The sequence below is a fragment of the Asterias amurensis genome, chromosome 15 (assembly GCF_032118995.1).
Source record: "Asterias amurensis chromosome 15, ASM3211899v1".
Classification (NCBI taxonomy): Eukaryota; Metazoa; Echinodermata; class Asteroidea; order Forcipulatida; family Asteriidae; genus Asterias; species Asterias amurensis.
In genome coordinates this window covers 3,582,461-3,605,920 of record NC_092662.1, presented here as the reverse complement: position 1 = coordinate 3,605,920, position 23,460 = coordinate 3,582,461, and the positions used below count along the sequence as shown (strand labels likewise).

At 40.1% G+C, this 23,460-nt stretch overlaps 2 protein-coding genes across 2 annotated transcripts in view; both read right to left on the bottom strand.

Moving 5' to 3' along the window:
* The window catches only part of LOC139948021 (zinc finger CCCH-type with G patch domain-containing protein-like), a 37,222-nt gene extending 23,458 nt beyond the window's left edge, over positions 1-13,764 (bottom strand). The window contains exon 1 of the mRNA XM_071945991.1: positions 13,741-13,764. The gene's annotated coding sequence lies outside the window, so the exon portion shown is untranslated. The remainder of the gene's footprint in view (positions 1-13,740) is intronic.
* LOC139948019 (major yolk protein-like) lies at positions 131-21,542 on the bottom strand. Its single transcript, XM_071945988.1, has 20 exons — positions 21,431-21,542; positions 19,591-19,779; positions 18,984-19,146; positions 18,208-18,336; positions 17,797-17,905; positions 17,230-17,458; positions 16,569-16,757; positions 15,866-16,032; positions 15,122-15,400; positions 14,576-14,749; positions 13,911-14,060; positions 12,862-12,973; positions 11,019-11,300; positions 10,430-10,631; positions 9,642-9,807; positions 8,838-9,291; positions 8,234-8,434; positions 7,597-7,780; positions 6,568-6,776; positions 131-6,202 (listed from the first exon to the last, which is right to left on the bottom strand). Exons 1-20 carry the CDS (start codon positions 21,486-21,488, stop codon positions 5,937-5,939), a joined length of 3,912 nt encoding a protein of 1,303 aa, XP_071802089.1. The 5' UTR covers positions 21,489-21,542; the 3' UTR covers positions 131-5,936.
* Between the last annotated feature and the right edge of the window lie 1,918 nt (positions 21,543-23,460).

Sequence of the window (23,460 nt, the reverse complement as noted above, 5' to 3'; positions counted from 1 at the left end):
AAAAAATAATAATAATAATAATAATATATAATACGATACATTTATATGGCGCATAATGCAGGAGCCTCTAAGCGCACAACAAAACATATTATTATTAAAACGATGTTGTATTCTCAGTATTTTGCATTCCTTATATGAATGTTGACAGCGATTTCTAATTACCTTATGTGTATTTATAGCTACGTGTTTAAATCTTCCCTTCCTCATTAAAAAACTGAAGGCAAAGGAAGCTCTCAAAATCTTACTAAATTTGTTTGAATATTGTAAGTAGAAGTGACATAAAATCATTATTTCATCAGACAGATAACTATTATAAAGGAACCAATATTTACGTTTATTTAATTTTTTCCACCAACAATTAATTTAGCACTCACAGGGTTTGTTTTCAACTCAAAATGCAATAGATAATAATAATAAAAATTATATCGAAGTGTTATATAGCGCACGTATCTACCAAACAAGGTACTCAAGGCGCTGTGTGGACATGTGTATAAAATTTCAGAAAGATAGGTAATATTGCAGTGATGAATTCTGAGACCCAATTATGTAGCACCTTATAAGGGTTTACAAGGTGCTACGGCGCATACAGCAGCCACAGCCAGGAACACCGGGGCGAACTCCATCTTGTTTTGATAAGTGCACTGGGTTCTTTAACATGGGTTACACAAGACATGGGACCAACGGCTTTACGTCCCATCGGAAGGACGAAGCAATGGTTAAGTGTCTTGCGCGTCTGCTTGGTGCACAACTCTATGGCGTTTGCCAACCAATAGGGTTTGTACGCATGCGTGAATGTAATTAGCATATTTCATGGGAAGGGTCCATTAGCTTTACCATTTGTGAGGGAGTAAAAGATGTGACTTGGAAAGTCTTAATGACAGTTGCAACTTGTATAGTACTTTTTGAACTCCTTATGCCTTTTTGGTTAGGGTTGGGGGGTGGGGATTCGGAGCGGGGCAGGGCAAGGCTGTCTTGAGTTTGAATTTTATATTTTTCACATCTGCAACGTGCAATTTACTAAAGTTTGGTAGTGTTATAGCAGTGGGAGAATCTGGAACGCAACATTGCAGCAGATTTACTGAGTAAAATTTAAATTGTTTATCTACTTCTGAGCAGGGGTGGCTATACTCCGGTATGAACATTTGCTGGGACAGGCCGGGGGGAAAAAGATCATAGGCTGGCCTTTATTCCCCAGGGGGTAATCCAAGGGAACAGACTAGTGTGAAAACGGCTTAAGAGCAGTCACCCTCCCGCCAGGGGCCAATTTCATAGAGCTGCTTAAGCAAAAAATTTGCTTAAGCACGAAAATGGCTTGCTTATTTTACACACGTTACTGGCCAAAATGTCATGCCATATATATTGCTTGTGACTGGTATTTAGCTGTTGTTTACTTACCATAACAATTGAGTGGAGTCTTGGCCGATAATCTGATTTTACTGAGCATGATTTTTGTTGCTTAAGCAAAATTTTGTGCTTAAGCAGCTCTATGAAATTGGGCCCAGGTAGAAGCCTTTAAATGGTCATCACCTACGAGCGCATGAAACCCACTGACTCAAAGTTGTATATAAATGTTAATATTCCGATTATCAATTCCTTTGAATATATTTATAGAAGAGTATTGCTGTCACCTGCCACTTGGACTTGATTACAAGTCTTAGATCACGACTGAGGTTTGTCCACAAGAGGGGGCTATTTCAGGCAATAATGTAATGGCTACCGGGTAGACTAAAAACCACGATCACAGACCTGGAACCAAGTCTTCCTTCAACTTTGCTTCTCACATGTACAACTTATTTTGCTATCATCTCAAATCAGTATTTTTGCTATCGTCTCAAATCATCTGGACCCAATTTTATGGTTCAACTTACTGTAAGCAGAAAATTTGTGCTTCAGGTAAATCCGTGCTTACGCTAAGTGTACATAGTACTTTTGCTTGAAATGCGTGCGCTTGCTCCCTGTACAGGGCTTTCTTTGCTTACACAGCTAAAGCCCGGTGCGAAGCGAATTTGACGTGAATTCGTTGACGTCACAACCCTCCTTTCGCAGCGATATTCGCAAGTGAGTCGAGCAGAGTTCAACTGCTGCGAATTATTCGATGCAAATTTGTGACGTCAACATTCCCTTCGCATTTGCATTCGCAGGAAGTATGAACTGGGCTTAATGCAGAAATTCGGTACTTGCTCTGTACGCGAATAATTGTGATCGCAAGCAGAGAATTCATCAGTTACCAGAGATGACACTGGGGCCTGATATCCTTACCACTACAATCTCTGTGGCAACAATTGCCGTGCCTGTTTGTTGTACATAAGGACTTTGAAGATGCAAACATTGTCAAATTTACTGTGTTGTATAGGCCTACATGTATGATATATAATCAGTATTAATTGTTTTTTTACCCATACACCAATGTGTGTTAGCACTGTATACTCAGTACTTTCCCGAGTCCTATGAAAAAATATCGGATACCTTTCCGCATGGCGCCACCACTTTTTCACTCTTTTTTACAAAAAAAGGATATCTCATTGAGGTAAATTAGATACTATATTATTTCTTCGAATGAAAAAGTGGTGGCGCCATACAGAAACTTTTCCAAAATATTACAGGCATGTTACTCGGGTTGGATTCGAACCCACGATCCTTGCAATTCTAGAGCAGGGTCTTACCAACTAGACTACCGAGGTTGCCCGGTAGCTAGAGGCAATTTTGTATCGTATGTTTTGGCAGCGGGTACCGCAACGATAATAACCAGTGAAATATAATCAGTACTATCGCATCTCTAACTATAGGTTTGGGTTTAGACATTTCTTACTAAGCTGTAAGGTGACAGCAGTACAATTCATGATTTTTACATCTTTATAAACAGTTTGTATTGGGAGGAACATAAATTCCCACCTTTATACTTGTATAATACAGTCGTACTAATACTATTTTGCATGTTTCTTGGTTTGTTTTATGTATAAAGCAAATATATAGGTGTGTTGATTGATATAATTTGTAATTTTAGTCTTTTTTTTTTACCTTATCATCTACTTAAAGGCAAAGCACACCTTTGGGTTTTTGAAATATTTAAAAAATGTGGAAATTTTATCTTTAGGGCAGTGCACACTATTGGTAATTACTCAAAATAATTATTTTCATAAAACCTTTCTTGATTACGAGTAATGGGGAGAGGTTGATTGTATAAAACATTGTGAGAAACAGCTCCCTCTGAAGCGACGTAGTTTCAAAGAAAGAAGTAGTTTTCCATGAATTTGATTTCGAGACCTCAAGTTTAAAATTTGAGGTCTCGAAATCAAGCATTTGAAAGCACAAGGTGCGACAAGGGTTTTTTTCTCTTTCAGTAATATCTCGCAACTTCGACGATCGATTGAGCTCAATTTTTCACAGGTTTGTTATTTTATGCATATGTTGAGATACACCAACTGTGAAGACTAGTCTTTGACAATTACCAATAGTGTTCAGAGTCTTCAAAAGGTGGTGGCATTTTGAGATATCGCCAAAAAACAAGAGGGAATATGTCCACGCAGGAAGAATAACCCCTACCAGGAATACACAATCGGAGAAGCGTTACTGCAGTAATGCTTTTCAAATTCTTACTCTGGGACGTAACATTTAAAAAAATAAATGCTTGTGCTATCGAAAGCTTCTGTTGGCTTCTAAGTCAAATTATTTACAAGTCACCTCCAAATATCACATATAAATAATTTTAACCGATTTCTCAGAGCATTTGTTCAACTTGAACTGATCGGTGAAATTCTGCAAGAATAAATATTGGACTGCATGCTCTTTGCATTATAAAAACTGGACAACATTCTTTCCAGTGACGGTATAAGTTAAATAAATTTTCAAAACTGTACAATAAACGCAATTGGTTCTACTTTAAATTTAACACAATTTAATACAAAGAATAACTTACAGGAATGCTGTTGAATCCTGGCTGTCCCCCCAAGCCCAGGTTGGACTCCTGCGTTGCATAGTAGCACTGACGTCCTACCGGGGCTAGCTGTTCCCAAAGTTCTATTGTATACTGCTGATGCAGGCTTATATTTTTGCAATGGCTACATACACATTACTTTATCAAGCGACACTCCAATTTCAAATTGTCAAACTCTTAATAGTTCCAACTGCCAAAGGCTGGGTGTGCCCTCTCTCCTAAGGCCAACAGATCATTGAGGCTGGATACACCCTCTCCTCTGGAAACTCTGAAACTGAATGAAAAATATTACACCATGCATACCCACCCAACCAGAACAGGAATCTTCCCCTTTTCTACCTGCTTACTCAAGCCTAGTCATGAATATTCACTAAGCAGATGACTAGTGAATTGACCAATCAAATACCCTGTTGAAAGCACATGACTCCTATGCATATATTAAGATGTCTGACCAAGTTTAAGGAATGTTTAGGGTGTGGTATGGCCACTTACTATAAGAATTTGTTCTTTTACTAGACAAAACTTTAAGTGTACTACCATGGCCATTGGTAATTTATATTAAGTAAGGCCGGATCCGAATTGGCGGCTACGACTACGGCTACGGCTTGGTCGCCGCGTCATCATGCATTGAAGTATAGGACGCCCTTAGCAACATCCCTGGCAACGGTCGTAGCCGCAGCCGTAGCCACCAATTCGGACACGGCCTTACTCTTCTGTAACAATATTTCTGAAGTAAATTTGCTACAGTGTATATCATTCTGTGACAATGTCCTCAAAAACTGATGTAAAAAAAAAGATGTGAACGTTGAAGATTACATCGATGTTGTTGGCTTAATGGCCAGGGCCCAATTTCATAAAGCCTGTAAGCACAAAAACTTGCTTAACACAGAAAAAAATTGCTAAACAGAAGCAGGTTATCAGCCAAGATTACATCAAGTTTACTTTGATGTAACTGGTGCCCAACTCAATTCTCCGCTAAGAAACTTGTTAAGCAGTATCTTCAGGCTCACAATTAGGCTTTTGGCATGAATTGAAAGCGCAAGTCCTTTCATTATTATTATTAAGAAGCTTGTAAATTGTTGTATCTTTATTCAATATAGTGTACCCTGCAATTGAAAATTCTTTGGTATGTCTGCCCAAATTTGACCAAATACAAAATAAAAGACAATAATTGCATGCCTGTTATTTGTTGTGTTTAAAACTACAAATTTTTATTCAAATATAACAATATAAAAAGACATTTTTAATAATCAATTTCAAAACTTAAAACTCTAATAGATACAAATGCTCCACTGTTTGTAAAAAAGCAAAAGTGGATTAACATATATTTAGTGCCTGAACTTTTTTTTTTTAAGACAAAAGAAAACGTGCATGCTTAAACTTATGTCTATAGTGGAATGTAAACATCATTCATTCTTGACTTTGAAAATGGAAATAAAATGAAACAGTTACTATCATGTATATCCATTGTGTTTGCCGTTTTTGTATTGAGAAAGACTTTGGTTACAACTTTGACTTTTTTGAGAAATGTATTAAACCATTTTATGGATTGAAAAGTTGGTAAATGAGTTTTTTTAACAGTTTTTTTTTAGTATATAAATCATTGGCAATAATTGACTTCAACTTCATAATTCTCCGTTGCTAAAAGTAAGCTAAAGCCATATAATCTAGAACTGCTTAAAAAAATGCGGTTAAAGCGATATGTAGAATTGCTTACAAAAATTGTTAAAATTTCTGAACAAAATAAGATTTACTCTACACATCAATCATAAGCAAGTCGATAAAATCATGGGGCGGCCATTTTGAATTACATCCTGCCATAGTATGTATATACATGGGTTGTGTTTTTTGGAATGTGACCGACAAAAATTTTGGTAAATGACCAGTGAATAACGAATGGTTCAACCAAAACAACAATTTGGTCACGAACGCGTAAACACAGCCCAGGACACCCAACAAAGATGGCCGACCAATTATTTTCTAGAGATCTAGCGTCGTCGCTCTAGAGTTCCTTTTCCAGTTCCATTTGAATGATAGCCTGGATGGTCTTCACGGCCTGGGTCTTTCCTCTCTGCTCGCAGACGGGGACGCTGCTCTGCTGTGGGAACCACTCGCGTTGCCACATGTCTCCGGTCCATGGCTTCTCACACGAGGGCGTTGTCTTTGTGGTGGTCTGGCCGACGCGCGTGGTCTGCTTCAGGTCGGTGATGGCATCGGTGAGGTCGAAGTTACGGGTCAGGGTTCGATCGCTCCAGAACTCAGCATTGCCTGTGGGAAGAGAAAATTATATCCGAGGGTTAAGACACAAGTTCATTTCTTACAAGACAAAAGCAAAACACTGCAGCTCAAAAGGTATTATTATGATTGTGATGATTTCATGTTTGGCATGTCAAAAAAAAGGAAAAAAAAGAAAAACGAAAACTCCCTCCCTCCCCCATCCGCAAAAATAAAGGACGAGCAATAATTTTTTTTTTTAATGTGGCCTAAGCTTCAGTGTTTGTTTTTTTCTGAAGACAATCGTACCCCAGAGGTTGTGGATCTTTGTTTTGTTTCAAGCTGAGTTTCTCGACTAAAGATAGCTTAAAAAATATTAGAGCATTGTTTAGGCTCAGACTTTTATAAAATTAACGTACCCCAGAGATTGTCGATCTTCTCGGTGTGAGTGTGGAAGTATTGATGCTCCGGTTGTTGCCAGAAGTTATCATTGTTCCACGACGGCTGAGTGGTGAACTCCTCGCATGGGACGCACTCGCAGGCGGTGGGTACCATGGTGGTCTTCAGGTAGGTGGCGCCAGTCTCGCAGGTGTACTCTGCCATTTGACGAACAAACTTTGTTGGGCGGCTGTTGGTGGTAACAGAGAATAAATAATCAGGGAATTGAAATAAATTTGTCATCATTGGTAAACTTTCATCTGGTAATCAATGGAACAAATGCTAAGGGAAGTGGGCTTGAATCTTAACAGCAGAATTATTTATTAGTTTTTAAAACTTTTTTCCACGATTTGTTAGGAATTTTTTCAACGTGACCAATGGCGAAACTGCGAAAAATTTTAACAGTATGAAAAAAACCCAGATTAATATCAACCAGCACATTAAATGTAAACAAGAATGCAAGTAAATATACATAAAGTATCAACAGCATGCTTACACAGACAATTTTAACAAAAAAAGGAGGGGATACATTTTTCTTCAGACGCTCTTATTAGCTTGTAATCCCGTTTAGCAGTCGAAGTATAAAGGACTGCGCTCTTTTTGTGGCGCTCTGTTCTGGATCTTTGGTAGGATCTGCTTGAGTTTGGAGGGAGCCAGTCATGGAATTAAATTCTCTGGCTTTATTTACACTCAGGCTTTCTCCAAAGGTGGGAGGTTTAGTACTTGGAGGGTGTGATCATAAGACTAGTATGTAGGCCCAAGCATGAGACGGCACACTTGGCCCAAGCATGAGACGGCACACTTGGCCCAAGCATGAGACGGCACACTTGGCCCAAGCATGAGACGGCACACTTGGCCCAAGCATGAGACGGCACACTTGGCCCAAGCATGAGACGGCACACTTGGCCCAAGCATGAGACGGCACACTTGGCCCAAGCATGAGACGGCACACTTGGCCCAAGCATGAGACGGCAGACTTATTAACGAGACTTGGTCCTTATCGGTCTTACCTGCACATTGGTACCAAGACCTTCTTCTTCTCTCCGACGCGGCCGACCGACATGACGATTGGGGTTGGGGTGCCGGTGCATGTGACATCTTTGACGATAGCGTTGCAAGTTCCGTTCCTCTGGGTCAAGACGTTGGTGTAGGTCTCTCCGTGGCAGACGTTGGCATCCTGCTTCCACCAGTCATCTGAGAGGGTAAAAATTAACAAGAGTTTAAAGTGACCATCGGGGAAATACCAAAGAGATCAAGCAGCATCATTGCTGTTAATGATGTCCCAACTGTGCAAAGAATTAAACTGTGTAATACAATAACACTGGATTCTGTTATAACACTTTATCACACCCCTATAGCTGCGTCTCAACGCGCACATAATTGTTTTCTGCAAGGTATTTTGAAGTATTGGACGGACCTATTATTTTATAGCACTATGTAATAGTTTACAAGGTGCTGTGGTGGTGAACCCCCTTCTCTGAAGGCACAGCAATAATGTTTAAGTGTCTTGCTTAAGTGAAATGATCGTGACTCTGCTGATCAGAAACACCCAGAGTTTTGGCCCAGTGTTCTTTTCTGCTCTGCCTCGACATGCCACAGAAGATGATATTTAATGGTCACACAGGTTGAGGGCTAAAAGCAGCTTACATGATGAGGGTTTGACGAGAGCCTCCAATGAGCGAAGGAGCATTGGTTGGAGGTACACCTCATAGGTCTGGTTGATGAGGGAAACAGGCTGAAGCTTGAAGGAGGTGGGGTTCTGGATGTCGAGGTCGGTGATCAGGTCCTTGATGTTGTACTGCTTCTGTGCCTCCAGGAAGGCCTTAGTGACATTCCAACGCCAGCTTCCTGCAGAAGGAAAAAAGATTACCAACAAGACTTCAATTGTTTATCCAAGAACACAGAAAAAAATTATAAATTTAAAAGATAATGAATTGAATGTTTTGCTACTGATCAGTGGCCATTTTCACAAAATTTAGACTAGTCTAATCTCAAGCTAACTCGCCCTAACTTGATACTTGTCCTAGAAACAATCTAATGTAGGACCCATCTTAAGGCTAGGACTCGTCCTAAATCCTAGTATCCATCTTTAGTTAGGAAGAGTTTTCTGAAAACGACCCCTGGCCCAATTTCAACCCAATGCTACAAAAAACTTGTGAGCGGATAATAAAATAACTAAGATCTAGAACAAGAAAGCCATGAGTGAAGAGTTTGTGACTTGAAAACACAGATTAAAACTTAAATGGCGAACCTGTTTTGTTGTAAGCTGTCAAGATAGCGGGGTATGGCACCTCCCCGAAGCTGCATCTCTTCAGGACGTCCTCGTTGGTGGTGAAGTCAATCACCTCGCCGGAGCGGCACACCAAAGCGATCTCGCTCTCGCTCAGTCTCGCTTCTCTCAGGATCTCTCTGGCATTGTGGGCTTCCAGGAAGGCTATGTCGCCACCTTCCTGCTTCAGGCACTCCAGGCTGCCGCGGAATCCAGAGAAGGGTTCCTCTGGGGTCTCGGTGCAGTTGGCGACACCGACTCCGGCGCAGGCCTTGCAGAGTTTCTCCTGGTGGACCTTGGTGGTCCCCAAGAAACCTCCAATTCTAGGGGAGAGCCAGAGAGGGTTGAAGTAACGATTGTACTCTTGTTCGCGGATCTCCAGGTTGTCGAACAAGTCAACATTGACGAAGCGGCGATTGTAGACCTGAAGGAAGCTCTATAGAGAAAAAAATCAAGACACGATGTTGATATACTGGTTTGAACCATTTTAAAGTGGATTCCTAATCATTTGAAAGTGGATCCCAAAACGATTGAAAGTAGATCCCTTCCCCGGTATTTGTCTGTATCTGTTACTTCCTGAGATGCATGTCTGAAGGCTGGGTATTTCATGGTCATGACATAAACTGATCTGCATGATCACAAAGTTCCCCCCCACCACCACTTAAAAAGAAGAAAATTAGGACTCACATTTTAAGACGAAACTTCATAAAAACGTACTTTTTAAAAACCTCAAGTCAGGCATTTTATGATATCAAAATAATATTTTGTTTGAATCTTTAATAATACCTTGACAGCAGGGTGGTTGATCCAGCTGCTCTCTCTCATCTTGTAGTCGATGGTGGACGGTGCCTCGTTGATGTATTCCATCACCTCGGACAGCTGCTCCTCAAAGTTGAATCTCTGGCTGTTCAGACGGTCGGAGAGTGCCGACAGGAGGGGATCAACTTGTTGGCTGAATTTTAAAAACAGAGAGGAAACCATGAGGTTGTTAGTGGTGTTTGAAGCTTTTCATGGCGTGAAAAATAAGAAGTAACTAAGAAAAAAGTTTGCGTATACAAGCATGTGTAAAAACCTTTTTTTTGTAGGAGTGTTGGCTTTGCTAAGAGCTGGTGTTGTCCTGACATTTCGAACACTGTACTCAGCTCATCTTTATGTGGGGGTGTTGGCTTTGACAAAAGCCTGGTTTGGTTTTGACGTTTCAAATAATATACTCTACTTGTGTTCAGGAGAAGGCTGTTGAGTTTGTCCTTTTTTTTTCCACTTGGAATTCAAAAATGGCAATCAGAATTGACTTACTGATACAGCACTTCAGAGAACCATGCACAGAACTATGTTTCACATTAACACCTTTGTGCAGAAGACGATCAGAGCAGACTGATCGAAACGTCGAGTTGAATTAACTGGTTCTTTTCAGAACCACCCCACCTCATTAGAGATAGTCATTATATGGTGTTACCGCAAACCTTTCTATATCGTATTTCCACCATGCAAAGTTTCAAATCCTACTTACCTTTGTACATACAGACAATTGCAATTGAGAAGCTCTTTGAGATCAATGGGTGTGAGAAACCTACCTGGTTCTTTGGAAGGAGTGCTTGTGTGAAGTCCAGTCTCTGGACTTCATCTGATCCCTGGCTTGGAGTCTCTGCAACAAGAGGTCCAAGCTACCGCCGAGCTTGGTCTCGCCAGTCTGACCTCTAAGGGTCAAGAGTTCGTCGCCGAGTCCAAGGATCTCCTCGGGAAGCTGGTCAATTCTACGAGACAGATCTCTTAGGCCTGGGTTTGGTTGTAGAAGAGGGAGGACGAAGTTGGAGAAGAGATTAAAAAGAAGACATATACACATGTGCTTAAGGCACCGACACTTTTGGTAATTATTCATCAGCATAACTACTTTGAGAAAGAGGGAAATTCTCACTCAAATATTTGAATCTGAGGCCTGAAGCTTTCTTAGGCATCTGAAAGCACGTACATTTGTGCAAAAAGGGTGTTTTTTAGAGGGGATGTAAAACTGTAGTTCCTGTATTTTGTGTGATGCATGTTAAACACCGAGGACACTAAGCATGAAACAGAAGGGGGCTTGCCTGGTTTGGCTGCATAACACTCTTTAAGAGCATGTTTGGTGCTAGGATGCATTTTGAACATGTTTTTTGTTAAGACACTCACTTCTTGGTCCGGCGCTCAACAACTTGGCAAGCATTGGCAGGCGGGCAAGTCCACCCTTAGTCACGTACTCGTTGATCTCATCCTTCTGCATGTCCTTGAAGAAGACGTTGAAGAACTTGGGCGACATACCCTTCCAGTTGTAGTAGTTCCAGGTGTTGGGAGCGTTCATGTTGAACCACTCGAAGCCGGTGAAGTTGAAGAAAGAGAACCCAGGGTAGCCCCAGTTGAGTTCCTGGCCGAGGACGAGGTCCTGGTCCCAGGTGAAGTTCCTTGGGGTAGCGCCTTGTAGAGAAAAAAATTGAAAAATATAAGTTTCATGAGTTTTTCGACAGAAGTTTTGAAATTGACAAAAAAAAATCTGCTTCTGGGTAGTGAAGTGTTCATTTCATCATTACTGTCTTTCAAAACCACAAATTTAGAAATTAACCAAAACAAAAGTTTGCGCTTAGGGACAAGAAATATTTAATCCGTCATAACTAATTTCTGTTAATTTTGGAAAGAGAATTACCAATAGTTAGTTTCATTGTTTTAACAATACACATTTGTTTTTGTAATACTTTGTATGTTTAAAACCTTAGTTTGTTCACCATGAACTGATGTTTGGTGCTCCACAGCCAAAAGTTTGCGCCAGGTTTGGAAACAAATCACTGTTAAAGTTTAGTTATTTTTCAAAGCCGTGTAAGAAACTGATAACTTTTTTTTTTTTTAATGTTTAACCAAAATAAAGCTGGCAACTTCAACAGTACAGAATTGAAATAACAACTACAAAATAAAGTCAATTATGCACTTGATTTCAACATCAAACATTGCAGCATCAATTTTTGTTTATTTCAAGATAAATCTTTGAATAATATTTCCTGTGAAAACTGTATACTATTTCAGTTTATTACATTATAAAAAGTATAATAACAAGCAAACAGGTCACTGCAATCATTTTGGACATATACAATAAGTTAAAGAACCAATTTACAATATATTTCAATTTAAAACATCACACAGCAAACATTTCATCCAACTCACTGGCCACATTCAAAATAAATAAAAAAATCAATGAAAAACAGGGATATTATGAAAATTGATATTCCTGATAATTGAATTGATATAACCAAAATAAGCGACAGTGTTTTATTTAAAATTATAAAATGATTTTTCATCAATTTTGACTTGAAATTTCTTCTTTTAGCTGGAAATATATATTTTTTTATCTGGCAAGTTTGTACTGGTAAAGAGTTTGTTATTGATAAGCTTTCAGGTTGAATCAAAATGTAAGGCAAGTTTAATTTTGTTGTAAAACTATCAAATTTTTTCTTTTAAAGGAAAAAATATTTCAGAAATTACATGGTTAAAATTTAACACGTTCTTTGACGAGTCCATAGAGAATTATTTCAGTGTGCCAAATAAAATAATTACGTTTATAAATAAATAACAATCTTCAATTAATAAAATACGCCTACGTTAGAAAGCATTAATACAAACAAGAGTACATACCCAGTAAACACAAACATGAGAAGTCCAAGAGGTACAATAAAAGCACAGAAGGACAACGTAGAGAGGAAAAGAGTTCCAAACGGAAACAAAACCAACATCGCAACGGGGAATACGAGGAAACAAAGTCCGAAGCCAACGAGGGAAAAGAACACGGCAAGGAAGACCGCAACAGGTAGAAGGATGAAGACGATCACAGACAGTATCACGATGACCGACAGAACGAAGTAGCAGAGGACAATTGGGGACGTCAGGAGGGACACCACGAACAGAGATGAGATACTCAACCTCGGGAGGCGTTTAAGGAGGAGAGGGGACGTGAGGAGAAGGGAGAGGAGGGGGAATTTGAAGTTCATACCGGGTAGGCAGGTGTCATCGAAGAAGCGGCTGACGGACTCAAAGACGGACCCGATGCGGGGGATGGTGCCGTTGGCCAGGAGCCATCCGATGGGGTGTTTGAAAGAGGAGAGCTGATGGGAGAAGAAAACAAATATAGAATAAATAATCAAAGAAGGAAACTGACTGGGCAAATTGTTATTAATTTTCGGCTGAATTTAGACTAGAATGAGACCTCCAAATTAACATTAACAAATTAATATAGGAGTCAGCAAGTTTGAAAATTACACAATACGCTCTAGGTAAAAATCCAAAAAAGCTGTCAACCAGAAATAGTTGCTTAGCACAGTCAAAATATTTCTTAGCAGAAAATTGTTACCAGCCAAAACACCATACAATGTGTCTTATTTGTGACTGGCTCCCTGTAAATATTTGCTAAACAGCTTTGTAGTGCCCAAAGTGAACACAGTAGAGATGGCCGCCTCAAACCGACAGTGAAACCAGCAGTAATCAGAAGAGAGGGCGTTGCAGCTATGCAGAATTAAAGGAACACGTTGCCTTGGATCGGACGAGTTGGTCTATAAAAAGCGTTTGAAACCGTTTGTTATGAAATGTATATGGTTAGAAAGATGTTTTAAAAGTAGAATATAATGATCCACACAAGTATCTCTCAAAATTGCACGGTTTTCTTTTTACGTCGCGAACTATCACGGTCGGCCATTTATGGGGGTCAAAATTTTGACTCCCATAAATGGCCGACCGTGTTATTGGACGAGGTAAAAAGAAAACCACGCAATTTCGAGGCATATTTGTGTAGATCATTGTATTCTACTTTTACATCATCTTTCTAACCATATGCATTTTATAATAAACGGTCACAAAACGCTTTTCAAAGACCAACTCGACCGATCCAAGGCAACGTGTTCCTTTAAGTTGTCCTACGACTTCTTAACAAAACTCCGCTGGGCACAAGGAACAAGTAATGCATATATATGGCTGGTAACCAGTTCCTGCTAAGCATGTACTTTGTGTGCTAAGCAGAATGTTGACCAAAGAGAGTGCAACGCTTACCTTGCTGATGCCAGCATGGCAAGTCTTCAGGCCGGTCATGTTCAGGAAGCGGACTTCATGGCCGTACTTCTGGAATAGTTTCTCCTTCATAATCACTCCGATGGTGTACGTGTAGGTGTTGTTTTCAAATTTGGTCTTGTCCCCAACTTGCTGTAATGCAAAAAGAACATCAGGGATTAAGTCGGGTAACAACATGATCACTTTGCCTTAAAGGCACTGGACTCATTTGGAAATTGTCAGACCAGTATTCTTACTTGGTGTATCTAAACATATGCACAAAATAACAAATCTTGGAAAATTTGAGTTCAATTGGTCATCGAGGGTGCAAGAAAAATATAGAAAAAAGAAAAAAAACCTTGTTACACAAATTGTGGTGCTTTCAGCAGATGCCTGAGAAAGGCTTCAGGCCATAAGTTTTTCTCAGATTCAAGGATTTGAGTGAGAAATTACCTCTTTCTCAAAAACAATGTTACTCCAGAGGGAGTCGTTTCTCACAATGTTTTATACTATCAACAGCTCCTCGTTACTTGTTACCAAGTCAGTTTTTATGCTTATATGTATTTTGAGTAATTACCAGCACCTTTAAAATTAAAATGTTATTATCTTATGGTAGGAGGTTTCAGTGAAATTAACCTCAGCAAAATGAACCTTAACTGCTCACTTACCGGGGTCAGAGTGTCGAACTGCTGGCTCAAGAATGGCTGCAATTTGAATTCCCGTCCAGCTGTGAAGATCTCGTCAGTGTTTGCGGTCATCAGCTCAGCTGAGCCGTTCAAGACTGTCTTCATGCATTCCATCTTGCTCTCGGCGCGGACGCAACCCCAAGCGATGTTCCTGGTCTGGTAGACAAGTGCAAGACAAATAATTGGATAAATCCAGTGGTTTGGAAAACAGACGTGGAGAGGTTTGAATCTTGTCTAGGGTAATACAGAGCATTTATAACCGGGACAAAAGATAAAATGGCCAGCTGTCAGAGTTTGAAATACTAATGATGGATTTCCAAAGAAATTTGCAAACGTACATCTTAAGCAACAGAAAGAAATATTTTAAGAGAGCTCAGCTACGAGTACCAGATATGAGGTTCCAGTTCAGGCTGGATTTGGACCGAGGTCCATAAAGTTGAAAGTCAGGGAAGTAAACCTCTGAGCAAACGGCGTAACCCCATGTTGTATAAAAAATTGCAACTTTATGGAATAAAGAAATCCACTTACGCTTTCAATCTGCTCGAATCTTCCCTTGAACGTTCTGCATCTCTCGTACATCGGGACGGTGGTCACGCAGATTCTAGCAGTGGGCTTGGGTATCAGCTTCTCAACGGTCTCCATGACGGTGAAGAAGGGAGCCGCATGGGGCTTGATGGTCTCGTCGATGTTGATGAAGACGTTTGACTCGTCCTTGAAGATGAGGTCGCGGGTTGGGCCGGCCAACGGGCAGGTGTACTCCTCGGAGCTGAAGAGCTTGAAGACACCGACGGACTTGCTGCTGTGGGTCTGCGTTAAAAGCAACTATTTTTTTAAGGTCTGCAGTACAAGCAACCAAACTACCTTTTTTGGAGTTTGTGAAACAATTAATTTTTGTTAAATCAGCGGGACAATCAACAAAATTATTTTTAAAGGTCTACGATACACACTATTTTTGGTAGGTTTGGATACAAGCAACAAAATATAATTGTTAAGGTCTGCGATACAAGCAACAGAACTAGTTTCCGGGGTCTGTGCTGTGGAGGATACAGCCTGTGCTGCCAAATATGCAGCGAATTAAGCTAATCAATCGCAATAACCATCTCTGCCCTTGCAGATTCCCATTTACCCCTGGGTGGAGCGAAGTTTATGGTTAAGTGTCTTGCTCAAGGACACAAGTGTCACGACCGGGATTCGTACCAGAGTTTAGTGCTCTCATCCGCGCGGCCATGACACCCACCAACAAACACATTCATGACTGAATTCTAAGCTTACCTGCACAGCCTGGGTGAGGATCTCCTGAACGACTCTCCTCAGCTCGATCTTCTTAGGGCTGATGTAGACAGTAGGCTGGGGCACCTTGCTGATGTGACAATCCTTGGTCTCCCACTCACCCAGAGGTTGGTTACCAGACTTGCAGATGAGCCTGTATCTGGTCTCGGCTATAGGGAGTCACAAAAAAATAATAATGATAAAGTCAGGGCATCAACAATGGCCCCATATTTCCCCCCAGTCTTGGCCCGTTTCAAAATTTCAAATGACAAGGATCTAAACAAAACAAATATTGGATGTATTTCATTTGTGAATTGCATTGTATTTATGTATGCATAAAATCTTTGTGCATTATACATCGCTGTAGGCCAACAAAATAACAAATCCAATAATGACATTTGCATTAGTTAAAGACACAAAAGTGAAAGTCGTATTTAATCCATTTTCTTCTTGTAGCATTTATCAAGAGTGGCTTTTTGCTTAGTTTGGGACAATCTTGATGAAAAAACCAAAACCCCCACATTCATAAGTATGACTTCACAGTCTCCCAACAATGACCTGAGTAGTCCAAAAGTTGAGACTAAATATGAATACACACATGGCTTTACCAAATATACTTCGATACCTCACTATGAAATGCCTTATCAAATCCCATTTTCATAAATATGACTATTTGCTTTGGATAATTCCGAAGATATCAACTTACTTGGATCCTCACGAAGCAAAGTCTGCACGGTCTTGTGGTCGACAAACATCACGTCTCCTCGGTTCTCTCTCAAGCAACGAACAGCGCCCTCAATGCCTCCATGGGTAATCAGGTCCTCGTGGTCGCATCTTGCCTCCAGGGAGTAGGGGTAGGTACCGTTCTTGTTGATGGTTGTCTTGTTCAGAAGACCTGGACAGGAAAAATAGCGAGAAGGGGCCCAATTTCATAGAGCTGCTTAAGCACAAAATTTTGCTTAAGCAAAAAAAATCCTTGCTTAGTAAAATCAGATTACCGGCCAAGACTCCACTCAATTGTTATGCCAAGTAAACAAAAACTAATTACCAGTCACAAGCAATATATTTGGCATGAAATTTGGGCCAGTAACATGTGTAAAATAAGCGAGCTATTTTCGTGCTTAAGCAAATTTTTTGCTTAAGCAGCTCTATGAAATTGGCCCCTGCTGATGCATTTTTGTAGATTTTTGTTCTACTACACAAGGGCAATCACGTCAGTGTAAAAGTGTTGGCCAATCACAAATAAACAGCTCTATTCACTTAAGCATTGGATTCTATGCACACTATGGTAAAGTTTGCCTACTGTTTGTTCAGGGGGTAAAATGGCATCACTATAAGCTATATTCCGAGATAGTTCATACACTTACCTGGCACACAGCTCTCTCTGAAGAACTCGGCAGCACTCTCCACATAGTCTCCCGTTCGGGGGATAATACCCTGCTGGATGAGACTCCCGATCGGGGTCTTGAAGCTGGCTGTGTCGTTGGCGGCGGTGTGGCAGGAGTAACGATTCCTCATGTCGGACCAGTTCTGGATGTTGGTGGTGTAACGAGCCACGGCGAGGGTGACGTTCTGCCACTCGCTGGGTGGAGTTTTCTGAAGAAAAAAATGAAAATTGAAAGTTAGCATTCTTTTTTGAAGTGGAACTATATGTGCGCCATTTATGTAGCACCTTAAGTTTACAAGGTGCTGATGCGCATTCAAAAGCCTCTGCCAGAAACACCGGGGCAAAGACAAAAAGTGTTCCACTAGGTTATTTTATATGAAATTCGGATAATTAACTACAGGATCTTGCAAATCAGGTTCACACTTGCGCAATAAATTTACAAGATCTCTTCCGAAATGATCCCGCAGAGATTTGGTGTACAGTTTCAGTGAAACTTCTTCCAAGAACCTAACCTTTGGGATGGTCGATACCCAACACCCAAACATACCTTGGTCAAGGTGCTCTCGTATGCCACAGCCGTGAGGTTGAATTTGGTCTTTGCAACAAAGACATCCTCATCACGAGTGATCATCACATCAGCGTATCCTTGCTCAATCCTAGAAAATGAAGAAGTGAAAATCAGTTGCATAAAAATCATTGTCAAGTTGCTATGCCGTCAGATGCAATTTACACAAGAGGATACACTAAGACCATAAGGGGAAGCACTATATATGAGGGCAAATTGCGTAAAAAAACGAGATCTTTTTGTGGGTCGGTAGAAATAACTCAACTAAAAAAGCTGGCTCCTGTAATTGAACAATTTGGAAACCCACTTTTAAAATTCAAGCAAATTTTTACACCCTTTGACCAGCTCCTGGTTAAACTTTGCCGAATGGTCTTCCCTTAGCTAAATCCTTACCATGCCATGCAGTGCTGTGGGGTGGTGGCCAATGCGCACGCCCATTCCTTTCTTGGCTTCAAGCTGTATGTGAAGGTGTCAGCCATACGTGTGCACTTCTTCCATTCACAGAGAGTTGAAGTACAAAACCTGGGGGAAAAAAAATAAAATAAATAAACAAATCTTAATAAAGACTAACATTATTATTATTATTATTAATATTATTATTATTATTATTATTATTATTATTATTATTATTATTATTATTATTATTATTATTATTATTATTATTATTATTATTATTATTATTATTATTATTATTATTATTATTATTATGGTTTTTTTAAACAGCTCATTGCAACCTAAGTTACAAAACAGTTTACAAACAAACGACTAATAACTTGTTTTTTCTAAGAAACAGTAAAAAGCACACTCAACCAGGGAGACATGAAAAACCAAATTAAAAATCATAAAATGCAGTCAAAATTATAATACATTTTACAAAGATGGTGGGAGTGAACTGAGAGAGTTATTGACTGTTGAATTGGGGAATTTAACCCAATTTCACGACATTTTTTGTCCAAGGCAAAGACTTAGTGGAGCACCAGCCACAACAATGCAAACTTAATGTAATTTTGGCTGGTGTTCTGTTCCTGCTAACAAAACTATTCTGTGCTTGTTTTTGTGCTTACAGGCTTTACAGAGTTGGGCCCAAAACAGTTTTACAAGAACTTCCTGCTCAAACCACGCATTACCTTGAGTAAAACTAAATTAAGCAAGATCAAACCAGTTTGTACCTGAGAGTTTCTGTGCCATTGGTCAACTTCTGGAAGAATGTTGGTGGTGTGGTGAACTCCCTCAACTTACGGACCGTCTCACGCTTCTCCTGCACAAAGCGAACCCACTGCTCCTCGACAGACAAGACGGTCTCCTCTGGGGTTGTGACCGGCTTGAGTGGCTCTGCATCAACAACAAAATATTTTTCAAATAGCTCATAATAAAAGAATATAAAATAAAAAACTAAAAAAGATGATCTATCGTTTGCAGTTGTCGTCGTTGTCCTACGAGTCATGGCTGACCCTTTGTGACCCCTGGTTATGATGGAGTTCCACTTCTGCCTATTCAGTGCAGATCGATATGCATTACTCGCTACTGAAACATAGGATTCAAACTGCCTCTAGCTACCGGGCAATCTCGGTGGTCTAGTTGGCATGAATCATGACACTGCGCTAGAATTGCAAAGGTCGTGGGGTCAAATCCCACCCAAGTAATATGCAGGCCTGTGTTTTTTGTTCACAGCACTCGGGAAAGTATTAAGTATACAGACCTTACACACATTGATGTATCTGGGTAAAACCCACATGAATATTAATTTTAATTCGCCAACATTGTCAAATATCTTACCTTGCTGTTCTGGGACAGGGTCCAAGCACACGGCCCCACCGCAGGGAGTGCTACAGCATTTCTTGTCGCCATCACAATGCCTGTCAAGTCGGCAGACGGTTGAGCAAATACCGAAAGATGTGTCTCTGGGAATGAGGGGGCAAATGCCAACCTTGGTGTCTGGTTTGCCTAGCACATCCTCAAATATATCTGATGAAGAAAAAAAACGTGGGGAAAAAAAAAATTGTTTTAAAAAGATTTTACATTCATCCTATTTAATTTTCCATCCATGAACATTTATTCGTTTTTCATTCGTTTATTTTCAACTTGATCGATGTCAAATCAGTGGCAAATTTGATGCAATAACAAAATTAGACTGAGGTCTGTCATGCCATGGATGGGTACCTACTGATGCCGAGTGCTGGTGAGGTCCCAGCACTCAGCATCAGCCACATGCATGATGCATGATGGACCAAAAAAGACAATACAAAAAATTTACAAATTACAACTACAGATAGAGTAAAATACTGACTATATCAATCAATACCAAAACATTATTGGCCTTTAGAGAATATTGTTAACATTTAACAATGTTTTTCTTTGTATTTAATTTGTATACAAAGCAAACAACACGACTTGATAAGTTGATTGAGAGTTGTTAATGTTAGACTGGATTGGCGTATTGAGAAGTTCAGATCAACATGATCAACACAATTTTCCATTGGTTAATAAATGGGCCCATCGCAATTCAAGACACCCGGCCCAGCCCAGAGCCCCAGTCATGCATTCCCAGTCTCATCATTTTGAGAAAATCAGGGTAATGTTTTATTTCTATATATATGCACAAATGGCAGTTGGATACGGCAATTTTAACCTACCTTTTCCGTACAAATTAAAGTTTTCTTGCCAAAATAATGACAAAAAAACTTAGCAAGTTGGTTTTCAACAACTCGCGGCGAGTGGAGTTACTAAAGGGCGCCCTCAAGTGGTAGTTCCAAATAAATTATTATGCCTCAAAAAAACAAACTTGATCAGCCGGCCAAAGCGTGTAATCACGAAGTCAAAAATCACCAAGTCAAACTTATACAGCCACAATACAGTTACTGGCTGACAACGTTCATTTGAAATGTTTCGGTTTAGTTAATTAAACCGAATTTGATGATTTTTGCCGTTGTTTTCGCATCAAATTTGAGACACTTTTAGGCAAGATTCGGACCGTGTAGGCCTTGTAACGCACGGTCAAGAACAGCCAAAATAAATAACTAAATAAATAAATAAATCAATCAATCAATCCATCAAATACTTAGATAAAACATGGAGCAATAAACAGACAAATGGCCTATAGAAAAGCCCTATCTATTTCTCAAACATCAAATCATTATTTGACTTCACATACTAATGTTTGCAGTGAGTGTAGGCCTAATCATTTTTATTTTGGGGTCAGGACCAATTCACTGAGTTGCTAGCACAAACAGTAATGGCCCATCCACAAATAATTTTGTCGTACTTGGCTGGGCTACTTTCTGTGCTTCTTTTTGAGGCAGCAGTAAATTTTGGCCCAGGACAGATCTAACAACAAGGAACTCGGCACCCCACAAGGGGATAAAAACCGAGCTATGCATCAGTCAATCTCTCTCAAGTATGAATTGCACAAATTTGTTAATCCGGAAATTGAGATTCAGTAACAAGACGACAATACTTATTCTTGTCAATGTGAAATCAGAGGTTAATAGCTTGGTAGGATTTGAACCCACGACCGTGACATTGCAAGTCATGCAGTCTAACCACTGGACCACTTAAAAAAAAAAAAAAAAAATCACTGCTCTGTTATAAATAAAACAAACATGTTCAAAATATTTACCTGCAAAGGGCAGAGCTGTTGCGGCCACCACAAAGGCAGCTAGGAGTAAGAGCTTCATGATGACGGGTCGAGAGGAACGCTGCTTCGGTCCAAGAAGAAGACCAAACTCAAACTTTCCCCAAGAAATTGTTCTAAAGAGTAGAGCTTCGGCAGTGCCTTTTTATACAGTATCCGAGGGCCAGGCAGAAGACAATTCAACCAATCAGAGCCGCCATTGGAAAGTTTATTTTGCGATAGATTAACCTGATTGGTGGACTGTTAATTGGCAGCGGGTGATCTTGTTGCACGTGGTAATTTGTGTCCATGGAAAACAAAGTTTGATTTCCAAGTTTGCTTTCCAAGTTGTTGTCCAATCATAGCGAGAGGACGTTTTATGGGCCAATCAGGAACTTCGGGACCATAAAGTAATAAAAAGAAAACTGTTTATGACGTTTTGCATACAATGGATTTAGTGTCGACGTGGGGGGGGGGGGGGGGAGTCATAAAGTAAAGTTTTCATTTTTCTTGGCAACGCTTGACGTGTTATGTAATACTTGTTTATTGGAAGAGGGGGGACAGGAACTTTTAATAATGATTTTCAAGGAAACGAAGGCTGAATTAGTGGCGTGTTTTGCCATGTGCCGATGACTGCTGTCTGCATGAGGTTTTAGTGTCGAGGTCGAAAAAATGTCCAGGCACTCACTCTCCAATTGCTTGAGATTTCTACTTTTCGGTGATGGGAAGAAGCTTGCAAATGGTTTGCAGAATTTATGTTGGAAATCTGCAAAATTAATGTGGTTGCCGAACAAAAACGCGTTGGCTTCGCCACATTCTTTAACCTCAATTCCATTCACTTTTTTCCGGGGGTGGATTTCACAAAGATAGTCCTAACTTAGGACTAGTCCTAGGCAATGCTAAGAGATAGGACCAGTCCTAAGTTAGGATGAGTTACTGGTCCTAACTTAGGACCAGTCCCATCTCTTAGCATTGCCTAGGACTAGTCCTAAGTTAGGACTACCTTTGTGAAATCCACCCCAGTACATATAACCACAAACATAAGTGGAAGGTAAACACGAAACGACCACTGTACAATGTAGGCGAAGAACAGATAAATAAATGCAATAAATATAATGGGCCCATAAAAAGGGCCCATCAAAAGCAAAGCTTGTCGAGTACAGAAAACAAAGCAATGTTTGCGATTAATTAAGCACACACTTGGTTCGATTTTGGATGACTAAACTCCCACAAAGCGCGCATGATTTTATCGCGTGTGTTTTTCACAACAAAGAGCTGATATTTTTGTAACACCGGCGTAAAACTAGGTCCCTGGAACAGAGTTATGTAACACCATAATATAGAGACCAGAGCAGGTGATATAGGGGCCTGCTGCTTCCAACCGACAAATCATAACGAGAATAATGCCCGTCGCAGTAATTGTCAATATCCATCTAGGCTTATCTTTCAAAAACGCAGCTTAAATTGTTTTAAGACAGTGGACACTATTGGTAATTGTCTCAGACCAGTCTTCTCACTTGGTGTATCTCAACATATAATGCATCAAATAACAAACCTGTGAAATTTTGAGCTTGATCGGTCGTCGGAGTTGCGAGATAACTATGAAAGAAAAAAACACCCTTGTCACGCGAAGTTGTGTGCTTTCAGATGCTTGATTTCGAGACCTCAAGTTCTAAACTTGAGGTCTCGAAATCAAATTCGTGGAAAATTACTTCTTTCTCCAAAACTAGGTCACTTCAGAGGGAGCTGTTTCCCACAATGTTTTATACCATGAATCTCTCCCTATTACTCGTTTCCAAGTAAGGTTTTATGGCAATAATTATTTTGAGTAATTACCAATAGTGTCCACTGCCTTTAAGCATACACTTCGTTCGATTTAGGATGACTAAACTCCCACAAAGCGCGCGTGATTTCATCGCCACGTGTTTTTCACAACAAAGTGCTGAGATTGTTGTAATACCGGCGTAAAACTAGGTCCCTGGAACAGAGTTATGTAACACCATAATATCGAGACCAGAGCAGGTGATAGGGGCCTG